The sequence below is a fragment of the Jaculus jaculus genome, chromosome 17, assembly GCF_020740685.1.
Source record: "Jaculus jaculus isolate mJacJac1 chromosome 17, mJacJac1.mat.Y.cur, whole genome shotgun sequence".
NCBI lineage: Eukaryota > Metazoa > Chordata > Mammalia > Rodentia > Dipodidae > Jaculus > Jaculus jaculus.
In genome coordinates, this window is record NC_059118.1 from 4569351 (window position 1) to 4586837 (window position 17487).

At 47.8% G+C, this 17487-nt stretch overlaps 1 protein-coding gene across 5 annotated transcripts in view; it reads right to left on the bottom strand.

Annotated features, from left to right (window-relative positions):
* The window catches only part of LOC101608607 (myosin VIIA and Rab interacting protein), a 261259-nt gene that overhangs the window by 65890 nt on the left and 177882 nt on the right, over positions 1 to 17487 (bottom strand). For all 5 annotated transcript variants that reach the window (XM_045136695.1, XM_045136698.1, XM_045136694.1 and 2 more), the window contains 5 exons: positions 12678 to 12814; positions 8325 to 8405; positions 3075 to 3172; positions 2635 to 2715; positions 325 to 453 (listed from right to left, as the gene is read on the bottom strand). In XM_045136695.1, the coding sequence (XP_044992630.1) occupies positions 325 to 453; positions 2635 to 2715; positions 3075 to 3172; positions 8325 to 8405; positions 12678 to 12814 (526 nt within the window). The remainder of the gene's footprint in view (positions 1 to 324; positions 454 to 2634; positions 2716 to 3074; positions 3173 to 8324; positions 8406 to 12677; positions 12815 to 17487) is intronic.

Sequence of the window (17487 nt, forward strand, 5' to 3'; positions counted from 1 at the left end):
CACGAACATGCACACACATATGTGTATACACACACACACACACACACACACACACACACACACACTGTAGCCCATGGGCATCTTCATTTTTCCTAAGTTGATACAAAACTCTCCATGCTCCCCGGACAACATGCGCTCTCCCCCCTCTTGTCCTGCGGGGTCCCGTCCCACACTACTCCAGCCTCGCCCCACTGTGCGGCAGGACCCGGAGGTCCCGAGTCAACTACACACAGCGGACGAGCCTCCTCCCTTTTCTCCTGGAGGACGGCGGTGGCCCACAGGCACACAGGACCTGGCGGGAGTGCCAGTGTTGGAGAGGCTCACCCAGAGGGCGGCGGGCGCTCGGCGTCCTCCTGGGGGGCTTGTGCTCCCCTCCACGCTGCCGCTCCGAGGCTGGGGCCACTCGGGCTCCTCCACTCGCTTCCCGTCTTTGTCCTTCTGCTTCCGTATGATCTGGGAAAATGAGGACACGTGGCTAGAGAAGCTTCTGGAGCAATGCGCAGAAGCTGGTAGCATCTTTGGCTTTTCGTTTTTGTTTTTCTGAGGTAGGGTCTCATTCTAGCCCAGGCTGACCTTGCATTCTCCATGTAGTCTCAGGCTAACCTCACACTCACAGAGATCCTCCTACCTCTGACTCCCATGTGCTGGGGTTAAATGCATGTACCACTAAGCCCAGCTGGATTTTTTCTTTCAGCCACTCAAGAACTTAATTTCAACAGTACCCCAGCCTGTTTCAGATATGTCTTACATTGAAAGGGTACCATACAGTCTGCAGAGATGGCTCAGCAATTAAAGGCACTTGCTTGCTGGCCCAAGTTCAATTCCCTAGTGCCCACATAAAGCCAGATGCACAAAGTGGCATATACATCTGGCATCCATTTGCAGTGGCAGGAAGCCCTGGTGTGCCCATACTCACCTTCTGTCTGTCTCTTTTCTCTCTGTCTCTGTTTTGTTCAATAAAATAAAAATATATGTGAAAAAGGTTATGGCACCATATGGCCTTGACGACCTGAAGCTCTTTACAGTTGACCACTGTGGCTGTCTGGCTGTCTCTACAAAGCTCACAGTCCACAGTTCATAGTTCAGTCCATAGTTCCTACTGCATTCAGGTCTTTCAACTCTGACCAGAATAGTCCATCAAGCTGTACCTACAGCACTGCAAGGCATCGCTTAGGCCAAGGTTCCAACTTCTTCCATATTCTTCTTGAAAATCAGCTCCAAAAAGGCCAAAGCCACACAGTCAGGTGTCTAACAACAACCCCACTCTCGGTACCAACTATATCATTGCAGTTAGGTTCGCATTACTGGCAGAAATAACCTGACCTAGAGCAGCTTTGGGGAAAAGGGGTTTCATCTGGCTTACAGACTCAAGGGAAAGCTCCATGATGGCAGGGAAAAACGATGGCATGAGCAGAGGGTGGATATCACCCCCTGGCCAACATAAGGTTGGCAACAGCAACAGCAGAGTGTGCCAAACACTGACAAGGGGACACTGGCTACAACACCCATAAGCCCGACGCCAACAATACACTGCCTACAGGAGGCCATTAATTCCCAAATCTCCATCAGCTGGGAAGCTAGCATTCAGGACACCTGAGTTTATGGGGGACACCTGAATCAAACCAGCACAGATGGGGCGCCTGCCCAGGAGCAGAGCTGGGTCCAGTCAAGGAATGCCCCACATGTGCAGGGTGGGACCGGGTCACATTTGCTCAGCCTGGTTTCTGGGCTGCTGTGGACCACAGGCTTCCTGCGCCTCTCTTTGCCCCAGTTTGCCAGAGGGAGGCTGTGCTCCGCCCCCTTCTCCTCCTGCGCTCTACGCTGGCCTCAAGGAAGGTCGTGCGTTTGCTTAGCTCATAGGTCTCCAGCTGCCGAATGTGGTTCCAGTGTCCTTTGAGCTATGCTTGGATGTGACCTTTGGGAGTCTTTGTGTGGGGTGGGGAGTGTGCTTGGCATATGGACAGGATACACACTACTGTTACTACTGTTGCGGGGAGGATGATTTTTGTCAACATTCTTGTTTTTGGTTCTTCAAGGTAGGGTCTCGCTCTAGCCCAGGCTGACCTAGAATTCACTATGTAGTCTCAGGCTGGCCTCAAATTTACAGGGAGCCTCCCCTCCCGAGTGCTGGGATTAAATTCATGCGCCACCACACTTGGCAGAGAGGGAGGTAGGGAAGAGAACGGGCACACCAGGGCCTCCTGCCACTGCAAATGAACTCCAGATGCGTGTGCCACTTTGTGCATGTGGCTTTAAGTGGATACTGGGGAACTGAATTCAGGTCGTTGGGCTTTACAGGAAGCACCGAAACTGCTGAGTCATCTCCCCAGCCCGTATCAACATTCTTTATGTAGTTCTTGGTCTGATGCCACTGCAGGTCCTCCGACTTTAGGGAAAACAGATTCCCTGGGTGTTGGTACTGAGCTTCACCCAAGGCTGGCCAAGGGCATGTGAGGAGGGAACAAGGACGGCAGCCACAGTGGAGCCCGTGGCTGGCTTCCTCTGGCTCCCTGTGCCTTAGTTTTAGCATGAGTGCGTGACTCCACACACTTCTGGTTGGTTCTTCAGCTCCCCAAGGCCCCGGCCTGGCCTGAGAGGCCACCTGTGGCCATCTGGACTATCAGGGCCACCTACCTTTTGTAGGATTGTTGTGGCAAGTTCCTCCGTTAGCTCCTCCTTGTGGTCCCGCAGGTAACTGGCCTCGTTCTGTTTGTCCTAAGGAGGGAAGAATGCAGAGAGGATCAGGATGTGGTAATTACTACCAGGAGTGGGGGACTCACATGGCCTTTGTCAAGACTATTGTGACATAAACCTCCTGACCACCTGCACCCTGGCGCCCAGGCCCACTGACTAGACAAGCCGGCCAGCAAGCCCCAGGGTCCTCTTGCCTCCCCTCCCAGCACTGGTACTGCAGCTGTGCACCACCACGCCCGGTTGTTATGAGGTGCTGAATTCAGGTCCTCATGCTTGTGTCCTAAGTGTCTGACCCGCCGAGCCATCTCCCCAGGGCCCCTCGTCTGTGGTTTAAATGCCAAGACTTCCTTCTCTACCTCCCACCAGCCAGGAGGCCGTACCAGGCTGTCCCCATGGGCTTCTGCCTTGGAGATGGCTTCCTCAATGGCCTCTTCAGCCACTCGTAAGGCAACAGCCAAGGTGTCCATCATGCTGTGGCCTGGAGAGGAAGAGGACACACAGCGGCATGTCACAAGACTGCTCCGTGTTGAGCCTGTCTGCTTAAAGCCTCGGGGATTCCAGTCCAAACTCCAGCTGCTTCTGGTGCAACATGCGTCCCTTGACCTTCCCAAGCACCTCGGGGCTGCCTCTCACGCGTCATCTGCACCTCGCACACAGCACAGGAGGCTCGCTGTGATTTCGAGGTCCCCCTCTTTATGGCTCTGTTGTCTCACTCCTCTGTCCTCTGGTCCCTTGCTGGAAAACCAAACTGGTTCCTGGAGTCTATGACAATAACACATCTTCATTTACGTCCTCAGAGAGCTCAGGCTTCATTCTGTGCACATATTGTACCATGGTGATAACAGGGATAGAAGTTATTAACTATCCTAAGGGGGCTGGAGAGATGGCTCAGTGGTTAAGGCACTTGCCTGCAAAGCCTAAGGACCCAGGTTCAATTCCCCTGTACCCATGTAAAGCCAGATGCACTAGGTGGTGCGTGGTTCTAGATTTCGTTTGCAGTGACTAGAAGCCTTGGCATGCCCACTCTCTCTCCCTCTCTCTAGCTGCCTCTTTCTCTCTCTCTCTCAAATAAATAAATAAGATATTTTTGAAAATTAAATGTCCTAAGGGCACTGGGCTGTGCCTAGTGGCTTGTTTTGTGTGTGTGTATAGTCACATGTGTGTGTGGTGTACACGTGTCTCCGTGTGTTCATGTGTGTGGGGGTTCCCGTGTGTGGCGGCCAGATGCTGATGCGGGTGTCTTTCCCATTCACTCTCCACCTTGTCCTGTGAGACACAGCCTCTCACTCAACCTGGAGCGCCCAGATTTGGCTGCAAAAGTTAGCTCCAAGCCCCAGGGATCCTTCTGTCTCTGCCTCCCCAGTGAGGCTCGGAGATGGTTTGGCAAGTAAGAGTGCTTGCCACTGGAGCACAAGAGCTCAGGCAGGAGCCCTGAACCCAGCTCCCCAAAACTCACACAAAGACCGGGCATGGCCATGCCCATCTGTAATGCCAGTTCACAGTGCACGGACACTGAGGGACAGAAGCTCCTGGTGGAGGGAGGGACCCGATTTCAAGGAAAGTACACGGAGTAGCAATAAGAAAAGAACAGCTGACATTCTCCTCTGGCCCCTGCTCACATGTGCATGGGGTGCACACCTCTGCACACACACCACACCACACATGCAAAAACCAGTGTAACTGTCTTTTTAAAAATTATTATTTATTTATTTGTTTAGTTGACAGAGAAAGAGAGAGAGGGAAAGGGAGAGAGAGAGAGAGAGGGAGAATGGGCATGTCAGGGTTTCCAGCCACTGCAAACAAACTCCAGACACATGCGCCCCCTTGTACATCTGCCTAATGTGGGTCCTGGGGAATGAACCTGGGTCCTTTGGCTTTGCAGGCAAATGCCTTAACTGCTAATCCATTTCTCTAGCCTTGCAATTGTCTTTTTAGTGAACTGTTTCTTGGAATATGGTAACAGACTCCTTTCTCTTTTCTCCTTCCTAGCCTTCTCTCCAGAATCCTGCTATATTTGCCTAGGCTGGCCTGAACTCAAGAATCTCCTGCCTTTGCCTCCTGCGTAGCTGGGGTCACCGGATGCATACCACCACACCCATCTACTTCCCCAGAAGTCCAAGGTACATCAGGTTCAGGGATGTGGGTCTGAAAGGGCTGGGTGCCTGTGTCTCCCAGCCCCCCCACCCTGCCCCTCCAACTTCAACCTCCTGTTTCCATTTATAATCTTCCAGTCGAGGGCTTTCAACACATGCAAATCTCTAAGCTGAAAACGTTGTGAAATGAGACAGTGTGCAAATGCATCAATTCATTAATTAATCACTCATTCAATCTTGAAAAGAGCCAAGCGAATCAGGGAAATGCAGATTAAAACTACATTGAGATTCCATCTCACTCCTGTCAGATTGGCCACCATCATGAAAACAAATGATCATAAATGCTGGCGGGATGTGGAAAAAAAGGAACCCTTCTACACTGCTGGTGGGAATGCAATCTGGTCCAGCCATTGTGGAAATCAGTGTGGAGGTTCCTAAAAGAGCTAAAGATTGATCTACCATATGACCCAGCTATAGCACTCCTAGGCATATATCCGAAGGACTCATCTCATTTCCGTAGAAGTACGTGCTCAACCATGTTTATTGCTGCTCAATTTATAGTAGCTGGGAAATGGAACCAGCCTAGATGTCCCTCAACCGATGAGTGGATAATGAAGATGTGGCACATTTATACAATGGAGTTCTACTCAGCCGTAAAGAAAAATGAAGTTACGCAATTTGCAGAAAAATGGATGGATCTGGAAAAGATTATACTAAGTGAGGTGACCCAGGCCCAGAAAGCCAAGCGCCACATGTTCTCCCTCATATGTGGATCCTAGCTACAGATGATTGGTCTTCTGCGTGAAAAGGAAAATACTTAGTAGCAGAGGTCAGTAAGTTAAAAAGGAGATATAAAGGGAACAGAAAGGAAGGGAGGAGGGTACTTAATAGGTTGGTATTGTATATGTGTAAGTACAATGATTGAGATGGGGAGGTAATATGATGGAGAATGGAATGTCAAAGGGGAAAGTGTGGGGGGGGGTATTACCATGGGATTTCTTTTGTAATCATGGAAAATGTTAATAAAAATTAAATTTAAAAAAAAAAGAAAGAAAAAAGCCAAGTGTCTAAAGAGGCAACCACAGACAGCAGGTGGCATCTGGTAAATACGCAAGCTCTACCACCAGCCCACTTACAAAGTGATCTAACCAGCAGATGGGCGTGTCACAGACCAGCTGTGGCAGTTAGGACAGACCTGCGCAGAGGGGACCCAGCCTGGAGAGCTGCACAAAACACGCGGCTTCTCCAAACTCTCTATAAGTAAGATCCTATATAACCTAAAATCCAGATTTCCTGCCCCACTAAGTATCCTTCCTAGAGACAGACACCATGTTTCCCATCTTACTTCTTAATGATACCCATTCATGAATTTTTTAAATTTTTACTGCATACATTTTTTTAACATTTTAAACTTTTAAAAATATTTTTATTTACTTATTTGGGGGACAGAGAGGCAGATAGAGACAAGATCGACAAACAGTGAGGATGGATTTCATGCAATCACTTAAAACGTTTTGAAAGCAAAAGCCAAGGTTTCCCAGAGAAGAAATCCTAGGTAAGGTTGAAGCATCAACTCCTGCTTGGGTTTTCAGCCTGCTTACAATGAATCGTGTGTGTGTGTGTGTGTGTGTGTGTGTGTGTGTGTGTGTGTGTTATGTTGGTATGTACACAGCTTTATATCTTTTCTTTTGGTTTGTTTCCAAGGCTGGGTCTCACTTCATCCCAGGCTCACCTGGAACTCATTCTGTAGTCCCAGGCTGGTCTAGATCTCCTTGAACTCACAGTGATTTTCCTACCTCTGCCTCCCAAGTGCTGGGACTAAAGGTGTGTACCATCAAGCCTGGTTTCTTTTGTACCTCATATTGGTTATATTTCTTTAGGGAATTCTGAGTGACACATGGTCACTGGGCAAGGAATTGCTCAGGTCATAAACCTTAGAATAGAAAGAAAAAGATTAGGGCTGGAGAGATTGCTTAGCGGTTAAGTGCTTGCCTGTGAAGCCTAAGGACCCTGGTTTGAGGCTCAATTGCCCAGGACCCATGTAAGTCAGATGCACAAAATGGCGCATGCATCTGGAGTTCATTTGCAGTGGCTGGAGGCCCTGGTGCACCCATTCTCTCTCTCTCTCTCTGCCTCTTTCTCTGTCTGTTGCTCTCAAATAAATAAATCAAATTAAAATAAAAGTAAAAACAAATAAAAAGATTAGGCTGGAAACACATCTCGTAGGCACTTGGATGGCTGGGCGGAAGTTGGCAGAGGACTTGATGAAGAGATGAGTGTTGTTGGGGGACCTAATGGCTGAGGCCACACTGAGGCCAAGAACCCACCAATCTTCAGGTTCCAGCGACCAGGCACTAAAAATCTCAATCTAGGATTGTGGGCTGAAATCAATGATGGGCATATCATGCACGGGCTCAGCAGCAAAGAGAGATGCCAGGGAGGTCTTTATGATGTGTGCCATCCTGCAGGGAGGTTTTTGGCAGCAATGATGTACGTGGTGGAGTCTTCATGAGAAATGGAACCTATGGAATGCACACAGAAGACTGGGAACGTCTATCTACAGTCCAGGTCATAGCTTCATGTACAGACTAGATTCATGTGTAATCTAGAATTATACTGGCATAGAAAGTAGAAATAAGGCAGGAAGATTGGAAATCTATCTAATCTATCATCTCTGTCCCACTAGGGCCTGTCACTTACCAATCTGTCTGCCGTATAGTTATCTATGTCACTTAGCCTCCGTACCTATCTATATGTCCATCCACACATCGATCTTCTGTCTACAACTATTATCTATCTGTTGTCAGGACCTATTACCATTCTCTGTCCTCCTGTCCATCCATCCATTTAATACGGGAACTGGCCCTCACAATTACACAGACCAAGAAGCCTCTTCATACCTGTCTTCAAGACGACGTCCCGGGGAAGGTGACAGTATCATTCAGTCTGAGAAATGAGGAGATCATTGGTCTAAATCCCAGAGACTGAAGACCCCAGGACAAGAAACTCTGATGTCCAAGGGCAGGAAAGGGTGGGTGTCCCAGGTCCAGAAGAGACTGAGTGACTCCACCCTCCCTCCATCTTTTTGTTCTAACAGAAGATTGGATGAGACCCCACCACGATGGTTAGAGCTGACCTGCCTCCAGGACTCAAATGACTAATCTCTTCTGGAAACACCACAACAGACATGTTTGCAAATATTCCAGGATGCCAGTGGGAGACCATGACAGTATCTGAAAGTGGTTCTAGCTCTCCAACTTCCCAGCATAAGATGAGGCAACCTGGGCTGGAGAGATGGCTTAGCGGTTAAGTACTTGCCTGTGAAGCCTAAGGACCCCGGTTCGAGGCTCGGTTCCCCAGGTCCCACGTTAGCCAGATGCACAAGGGGCGTACGTGTCTGGAGTTCGTTTGCAGAGGTTGGAAGCCCTGGCGTGCCCATTCTCTCTCTCTCCCTCTATCTGTCTTTCTCTCTGTGTCTGTCGCTCTCAAATAAATAAATAAAAATAAATTAAAAAAAAAAAGATGAGGCAACCTTACCTTCTGACTGCCTGTAGAATGTTGAGTCACTGCCTGAAATACTCCCTTCATTCTCCAGGTTTGTCTCAAACAAGCCTCCTCCTAGAGAGAGAAAAATATGACTGTTAAAGGTCTCTGACAACCATTAACTTGGTAATTAACTGTGAAACTGTAAATGTGTTAAGTGACGATAGATAGACGGACAGACAGATAGATAGATAGACAGAATAAATGAAAGTAGGGTTTATTCTTCCATCTTATTTATCAACACTAAGCAGAAATATATATCTTTATTAGGTTGCCTGAAAACTAGTTATATTGAAGTCCACACATGGTGGAGACATTTCAGAGGCAAAATGGATTTCACACTGAGGGTTCTGGGGCATTGCACATCCCTTAGGCACTGTAGACTTTGCACATTACCTTCTGACAATTAAATTCTAAAAATAAGTACCCCTAGATGGAACTGAAGAGGGAGCTGTCACTTCCAGAACTTAGCTGAACTAATGTACTTGCCTCCTGTAGGTAATAAATCCTTCTTCTCTTTTATACTTTGGCTGTGTTTATCTTGGTTTTGCACTCACCAAGATTTGAACCCACTGAATTGCCAATTATCTTACAATAACCAATTCTTTTTATTTATTTATTTATTTAGACCATTTAGTGTATGTGGTGTGTGTGAGAGAGAGATGTGTGTGTGGGTGTATGTATCAGTGTGTGTGGGGGAGGGCTGTATGTATGAGTGTGTGTGTGATGTGCATGGGGGAACATATAGGGGTATGTGTGTGTATGGGTGTGTGTGGGGTGTATATATGGGTGTGTATTTATGGGTGTGTGTTTGTGTGTGTGTCACAGCACATGGGTAGAGGTCTGAGGACAACCACAGGTATTTATTCTCTTCTTCTCCTTTGTTGGAGTCCGAGTCTCTCTACTGGTTTCTGTTTTTGCCACTCTGTCCAATGAGCTCTGGATTCTCCTGGCTCCGCCTCCTGCTACCATGGACGTGTTGCGATTACAGATGCGTGTGCCAGCGTGCATCTGACTTGACAAGGGTGCTGGGGAGTTGAACTAGAGCTGATGGCTTGCAAACAAGCACCTTTCACCACTGAGCAATATTTCTATGAGACGTGTATGTTGATATGCATAAAGTGTGTTTAAGATTGAACTAGCGGGCTGCTAAGGACATGGAACATGGGTGGGCCAGGCGTTGAGCGATTTTCTGGAACACAGAAACAAGAGGCCACTGCTTCCCCTTCACAGTCTACAGGGGAGGCAGAGTGTAGATGATCCTGGAGCGTGCTGAGATGCTGTGCCTGAGGCCCCAGGGAGGGGGGCTGGACTGCAGGGGACCTGGCACCCGTATCTTCTCCAATCCTGGCACAGCCTTATTTCCAGACAACGACTGTCCTTTCAAAGTGGAATCTTCAGTATGAAGCCCCTGCGTTGGCCCACATAGGCCGCCTTTCTACCCCCTCCATCGAACATCACTTTGGAGGGAAGAGAAAAGAAATAAGAATTGTCCTCTGTTCTACAGGACACCCAGCACATGTCTGTACTTTCCTCCTCAGCTTGGATTAAGTGATAGAGAAACTTATGAATTTGCATTTGGGGGCATGTAACAGACCAGAGGATGCAATAGGGGGAAGAAAGTGTAGGATACAAAAGGAAGTTGACCCTCCAGAATGTTTGAACCACTTTTAGATATCTTCTTAGGTCCCCAAATTACCCTAAACAGTATCACAGTATCAGTTTCATTTTCTTTTATAAATTTATCTACCAACTATCTGTCTGTCTGTCTGTCTGTCTATCTATCTATCTATCTATCTATCTATCTATCTATCTATCATCTAACTAACTAATTAGCATATGGGCTCATACGTGCCACTGCAGGTCTGTGGAGGTCAGAGGACAACCTCCGGTGTCTAAGCACTTCCTCCACTGCTTTGAGACAGGGACTCTTGCCAATACAGACAAACACTAGTCCAGCTGGCCCGAGAGCTTCAGATTCTCCTGACTCCACCTCCCATCGCCGCAGCCGTGTTGGGATCACAGGCGCGCACACCACTTTACATCCAGCTTTCCCTGTGAGCTGGAGAATGGAATTCCCACGGGCAGGCTTTGCAAACAAGTGCCTGTATTTACTGAGCCATCCCCCGCCCACAGCATCCGTTCTTAAGCTTTATTTCTCTCTCTCTCTCTCTCTTGTACTTCCATTTTCAAAGAAAGCCTGTTAGATTAACCCACGAAGGAGAAATAAAAATGCTGGGCAGAAACAGCTGGCATTGCTCTCCCAGCTAGGGGCTTCCTGGGTAGCTTGAAAGACAAAACCTAGCAGCAACCACGGGGCCTGGCGATGCTCTGAGTGCAACATTTCCACACCAGCCTCACCGTCTACCTGAGCGGCTGGCATGTCTTTTATTTTTATATAGAATATCACCCAAGACTTTACTGAGACTGCAAGAATGCACAATAATGAGGGTGATTAAGCTTCAAATGAGATGGAGATTTTTTTCTTCTTCTTCCCAATTTCTCAGACAAAAGCATCACCTGTGTCAGCAGAGTGGCGAGAAGGTACTCTAGACAGGAACATGCAGGCCCGAGGGGTGGGGGAGGGGAGGACACGCGTCCCTGTTCTGACAACCATTCTTACCCCTGGCTGTCGCATAATATAATTCCACATTCTCATTAACTTGGTTTTCGTAAATACAGACAAGCTAGGTAAAGTATAACCTCCCAGCATCCTAAGAGGATGCGGGCCCTTTCCTAACTTTCCCATTCCACCAGAGGCTGAGCCCGGGAAACAGGGCTCTGGGGGAGGCAGGAAGAGCGAATGGGGTGTGAGTATCTTGAGTCTAGGCCTAGCCCCTCGTAACCCAGCAGAAAGTGACTTTCCAATGCCCTAGTTATTGACAGATGATGGTCAAGAATCACATTTCTAGGGATCTAGAATTAAAATACCTGCTGTCAGAATATAGATGTGGTCACTCTAAGAGGTCCTGCTGCCCAAGACCAAGGCCAAGTGGGAGAGCAAGACCAGCCCGCTTACTGTCCGGGACCCTCAAAGCCACCTGAGTTCTGGCCTTGGGTCCTACCTAGTGCCTGCCGCCACGCTTCTTAGCCACGTGATGTAGAAGTAGCCCCTCCCCAGGAAACTTAGCTACCCGCTTGGCATGTGCGCACACGTGTGCCACAGCACTCAAGTGAAGGTCAGAGGACACCTTTGGGGTCGGTCCCTGCCTTCCACTGTGTCTCTCACTGCTTATGGCTCCATTATCCGGCCTCCAGGAAGTTCTCCTTTCCCCACGCCCTTTCTTGCTGCAGGTTCACTGGGATTGCAGAAACCCACCACAGCTTCCGGTTTTACATGGGGCCCGGGGATCTGAACTCAGGTCCTCAGGGTTGCACAGCAAATGCGTGCTCACTGAGCCATCTCCCCAGCCCCCAAAACACTTATAAAGAGCATGAACTTCCCTTTGTTCTTCAGGAAACTGAAGCCCCTCTTGACTCAGGCCTTGGTGGTCCCACTATGCTCTTCCGTGGTACTAACTCCCCTCCTTCCTGGGATTCAGGGCCCTGCCCAACCCATCATCTTTGGGACGCCGTCATGTTGCCTGTGGCATGGTGTCAGACAGCTCCACTTTGAAGAGCAGTTCATCTCCGCCCTTCTCTCTTGGACCAGCCCATATCTATCACTCACAATTTGCAGAGATAGTTTGGTCTTTGCAGCTCCTATTTAATATGTCATCTCCAGTCTAGTACGGATGCTCAAAACCAGAGTCAAAACTTAGCAGAGGGGCTGGAGAGATGGCTTAGTGGTTAAGGAAGTTGCCTGCAAAGCCTAAGGACCAAGGTTCGATTTCCTAGTACCCACAGAAGCCAGATGCACAAGGTGGTGCATGTGTCTGGAGTTCATTTGCAGTTGCTACAGGCCCTAGCATGCCCATTCTTTTCTTTTATAATAATTTCTTCTTAAATAAATAAATAAATCACTTAACTAAATGATCTCCTAAAAAAAAAATTTAGCAGATGTACTGAAGAAATGGCTTACCGGTTAAGGCACTTGCCTGTGAATTTTAAGAACCTAGGTCTGATTCCCCAGGACCCACATAAGCCACATGCACAAGGGGGCCCACACATCTGGAATTCATTTGCAATGGCTGGAAGCCCTGGCGTGTCCATTTTCTCTCTCTCTCTGCCTTTTCCTCACTCTTTCATTTTCTCTTCCTTTCTAAAATAAATAAATATATATATATATATAAAAGCAGAACCTGTGTTCCCATCCCTGGCACCTGGGGTTTAAGCAAGTTTCTCTGTCCAGCCTCCTGCTGCCCTCCCAGACACTGAGGCCTTCTAGAACAGCAGGCAGCATGGTACCTAGGATGTCGAAGCCCGTGCCACTCTCCAGCCGGTGTTTCCGGTACAGGGTTTTTAGGACCTTGGCACTGCCAAAACGCTTGAAGCGGCTCTTCACGTGATTGTAGAACCATTCCAGAGACTGGGTCCTCAGAAGCCTGAGGAAACAGAGAGTTAGACAACAGAAAATGAATTACTGCACAATGAACCGCAGAAGTGCTTCAATGCTATGTAGATATTTCCGTTAACTCATGGAGTCTGGGGGCTAAAGAGATGGCTCAATGGTTAAGGTACATGCCTGCAATTTCTAATGACCCAGGTTCAATTCCCCAGTGCCCCCGTAAAGCCAGATGCACAAAGTGTCTCATGCATGTGAAGTTTGTTTGCAGTGGCCAGAGACCCTGGCATGCCCATTATCTCTTTCTCTCTCTCCCCCTCTCTCTTTGTGTAAGTAAATAATTTAAAATAAAAACAAACATGGAATCTGGGGCTGCAGAGATGGCTCAGTGGTTAAGATGCTTGCCTGCAAAGCCAATTTCAATTCTCCAGTATCCACGTAAAGCCAGATGCACAAAGTGGCACATGCATTTGGAGTTCATTTGCAGCGGCTGGAGGCCCTGGCATGCCCATTCTCTCTGTCTGCCTCTCTTCTTTCTCTCTCTCTTCTTGCAACTAACTAAATAAAAATATTTTGTTTATTTATTTATTATTATTATTGGCAGGGTCTCACTCTGGCTCAGGCTGACCTGGAATTCAGTATGTAGTCTCAGGGTGGCCTCGAACTCACAGTGATCCTCCTACCTCTGTCTCCCGAGTGCTGGGATTAAAGGCGTGTGCCACCACGCCCAGCTTAAATAAAAAAAAAAAATTAAAAACCATGGTGGGAAGATAGCTCAGTGGGTGAAGGAGTTGCCTTGCAAGAGCAGGGACCTGAGTTTGATACCCAGGACCCACATAAACACTGGTGTGGTGGTGCACCCTGGGAAACAGAGACGGGGATCCCTAGAGCTCGCTGGCCTTGTCTAGTCTACTGGAGAGCTCCAGGCTAATGAGAAGCCTTTCTCGAAACATGTGGACAGAGCCAGGTATGGTGGTGCCTGCTTAAAACCCCAGCACTAGGGAGGCTGAGATAGGAGGATCACTATGACTGCCAGGCCAGCCTATGTTAGACTGAGACCCTGTCTTGAAAACAAAGGAAGGTGGGTGGCAGTCCTGAGGATAAAACCCAAGGTTGTCCTCCTCATCTACCCACACCATGTTAATATGTGTACACACACACACACACACACACACAGTGTGGAGTTTGTGTCTCAGCCCCTTGAATCTAGGTCTTGCTACTTACTCTGACCATAGAGAGGCTGAGCCCCAAGATGGCTGCTTCTTCTGTTGCTGATCCTGAGAATCCTGCAACCCATCACCATGAGCACAAGCCCAAACTGGCCTGCTGTGGAGTGGAGACCGTTGGCCAAACCATCCGTTTCTCCTTAGCATATAGCCAGCCAACTGTCGCAGGTAAACAAGGTCATCAGCTGCCAGTTGACAGAGAGGCACAGTGACCCTGGATGTGACCAGATCTGTCAGAACAGTGAGCCAGCAGAAGACTGCTATTTTTTAAAAATATATTTTATTTATTTATTGGCGAGAGAGAGAAAGAGAATGGGTACGCCAGGGCATCCAGCTACTGCAAATGAACTTCAGACACATGCACCTCCTTGTGCATCTGGTTTATATGGGTACTGGAGAATCAAACTGGGATCCTTTGGCTTTCCAGGCAATTGCCTTAACTGTTAAGCCATTTCTCCAGCCCCGAAGCTTGCTATTTTAAGCCACCAAGTTTTGGCTGATTATGCATGGAACCTCACTCACTGAAACCTGTGTTTAACAGCAGGCGTGATATCTGACACTCATGGTATTGATGGCGTTTTGAGTACAGACGATGTGTGTGTGATGGGTATAGAGAAGCAGAAGCCACAGGAGAACACACTGCTGTCCTTCTTGTGTCACTCATCTGCACAGCTCCTCACGTCTGGGTTCCTCCCTCAACCTGGAGCGCCGTCAGTCAGCGAGCCCCAGCGATGGGTGCTCCAGTCTCCCCGTCCCCAGAGACCGGGGCTGTAGTCACGCATGGCCACGCCCAGCTTTCCACTCAGGCTCTGGGGCGTTGAACTCAATGCTCTCTGGCCCAAGCAGCCTCCTGATGCTTAAGTGGCAAGCACTCAACCACTGAACCACCTCCCAGCTCTTAATGTTTTGAACTCAGTGTGGGAAAATAAAAATAACCGTGGGGCACGGTTAAGGGAAAGGATGGTACCAACACATTATGTATTCAGACTAAGTGTCCGTAATTAGTAAAAAATGAATGAATTAAAGAAATAAAGACAAGCACCAACATTTAAAATAAATCACCAATGAGACAGCAAAATTCCCTAGCCTCTTTCTCAACCATCCTGAGGCATCATGGGAAACACGTTCCCTGGTGAGCAGAAGAGTGATTGGTGCAAAACACTGACGTGATTCTCCTGTCTGGTAAGAGCATGCTTCTCTAGCCCCTCCATTATGGAAATAGCTTTGGCTATTGCTCTTATTATAAATGTGACAATGCATATTCACTGTAAAAAAAGTCTTAAAAGCAAAATGAACATTAAGATTTCCAGTTCAACTAACTGAAAATTCTGGCTGTTCATTTTCCTCTGAACCAGAAAGAACCCACACAAACCAAGACTGGAGATGTTGCTCCCTTGTGGAGGGAAGACTGAAGGAAGGCTCGTGAAACTTACAAGGAAGTTACAAGACTTCATAGAGAAGTTACAAGCGATAGTGGGGCGTGGTGGCGCACGCTTTTTATCCCAGCACTTGCGGGCGGCGGAGGTAAGAGGATCACCATGAGTTTGAGGCCACCCTGTGAATTCCAGGTCAGCCTGAGCTAGAGTGAGAACCTACCTCAAAAAACAAACAAACAAACAAACAAGTTACAAAGTTAAGGGGCCATGGAGGTGGCTCCTAACCGTTAGGTAAAGTGCTTGACCCACAAAACTGAAGTGAAGAGCTGAGTTCGGATCTCCAGAACGCATGTAAAGGCAGATGTCTGTAACTCCAGTGCTCCTAAAGCAGCTGAGAGGTGGAGACAGGAGATTTCCTGGGAGCTTGCAGGCCAGGCTAGTGTGGTACACAGTGAGCAACAGACAGACCCTGACTCAATTAAGGTGGAGGGTAAGGACATGAAGACTGTCCTCTGGCACCCATATACATGCTATAGTACATTCAAGCATGTGTGTGCATACACACACACGTGAAGTTACAAGATGCAAGAGGACCCTTCCAGGGCTGGAGGAATGGTTCAGCGGTTAAGGCACCTAACAAAACCTAACAACCTGAGTTCAATTCCCTAGTACCCACATACAACCAGATGTATAGAGTGGGCATGTGTCTGGCATTCGTTTGCAGTGGCTGGAGGCCCTGGCACACCCATTCTCTTTCTTTCTCAAATAAATAAATATAAAATCATTTAAAAAAGGAGGTGGGGGAAGAGATTGTCTATTTGGCTTCCTGACAGAAAAATAGTATTCTTTGCATGTATGGAGTATTTAGGAAGCAATTTTCCCATTTATCTTGCTATGAATGACAATTTTAAAAGAAACACATTTTATGTTTTGGTTTGGGCTCTTTAAAACATGTCCAGGAGTCCATTGTTCCAGCAATCAAGGCTGCTTTTCAGACACACCGTTTGCCCCATACCTTTCAGCTCGGTGACAGAGTTCAGATCAAGAGACACTGTATTGGGACGCTGGAAGTGCCCACCAGGTCATCCTAAGCACTCCAACAGCCATGAAAGTGGAGGGGACAAAACAGAAGAGGATTAGACTTACTTTTTATGAAACAACGGGGCCTATATATGGTTTTAAGTAAAATTTGTTGCTTTTATGCCAATCAGTCAAGAATAATCTGGGCTGGAGAGATGGCTTAGCGGTTAAGCGCTTGCCTGTGAAGCCTAAGGACCCCGGTTCGAGGCTCGGTTCCCCAGGTCCCACGTTAGCCAGATGCACAAGGGGGCGCACGCGTCTGGAGTTCGTTTGCAGAGGCTGGAAGCCCTGGCGCGCCCACTCTCTCTCTCTCCCTCTGTCTGTCTTTCTCTCTGTGTCTGTCGCTCTCAAATAAATAAATAATGGATTAAAAAAAACTTTTTTTAAAAAAAAGAATAATCTGAAATACACTGGTTTTAGTTAGGGAAAATCTCAAAGAAATAACTTTGGAGGCAAGCCACTAGTAATTGGTTTCAGTCCATGTTTAGTTGGTCTCCAAGGCTAATTTCCCTTGTCTCTTCTATTGCTGGCCCCCTGATACTACTGCTTTTAGGCCTTACCACAGGACCATGCATTATTAAAGCTTTGAGTGGATATAAGCAGAATAGAATAAATTCTGTGAAACTCGTGGTACTGCAGACACAATACACCTCCGTAGATAGAAACACCCTAGATATTGTTCTTCATGAGTTAAGGATTTGACTTAGTGTCATATCAAAGGGGGAAATGGAAAATGGAATGTAAAAGGAATGGGATGTCCCCTCTGAGCAATGCAGGTGTTTACTGTTACCTGAGGAATGGGATGATCCTTCTGTGCGATGCAGGTGTTTACTGTCACCTAAGGAATGGGACGATTCCTTTCTGCAATGCAGGTGTTTAGTGTTACCTAAGGAATGGGCGGATCCCTCTGTGCAGTGCAGGTGTTTACTGTCACCTGAGGAATGGGATGATCCCTCTGTGCAGTGCAGGTGTTTACTGTCACCTGAGGAATGGGATGATTCCTCTCTGAAATGCAGGTGTTTACTGTCCCC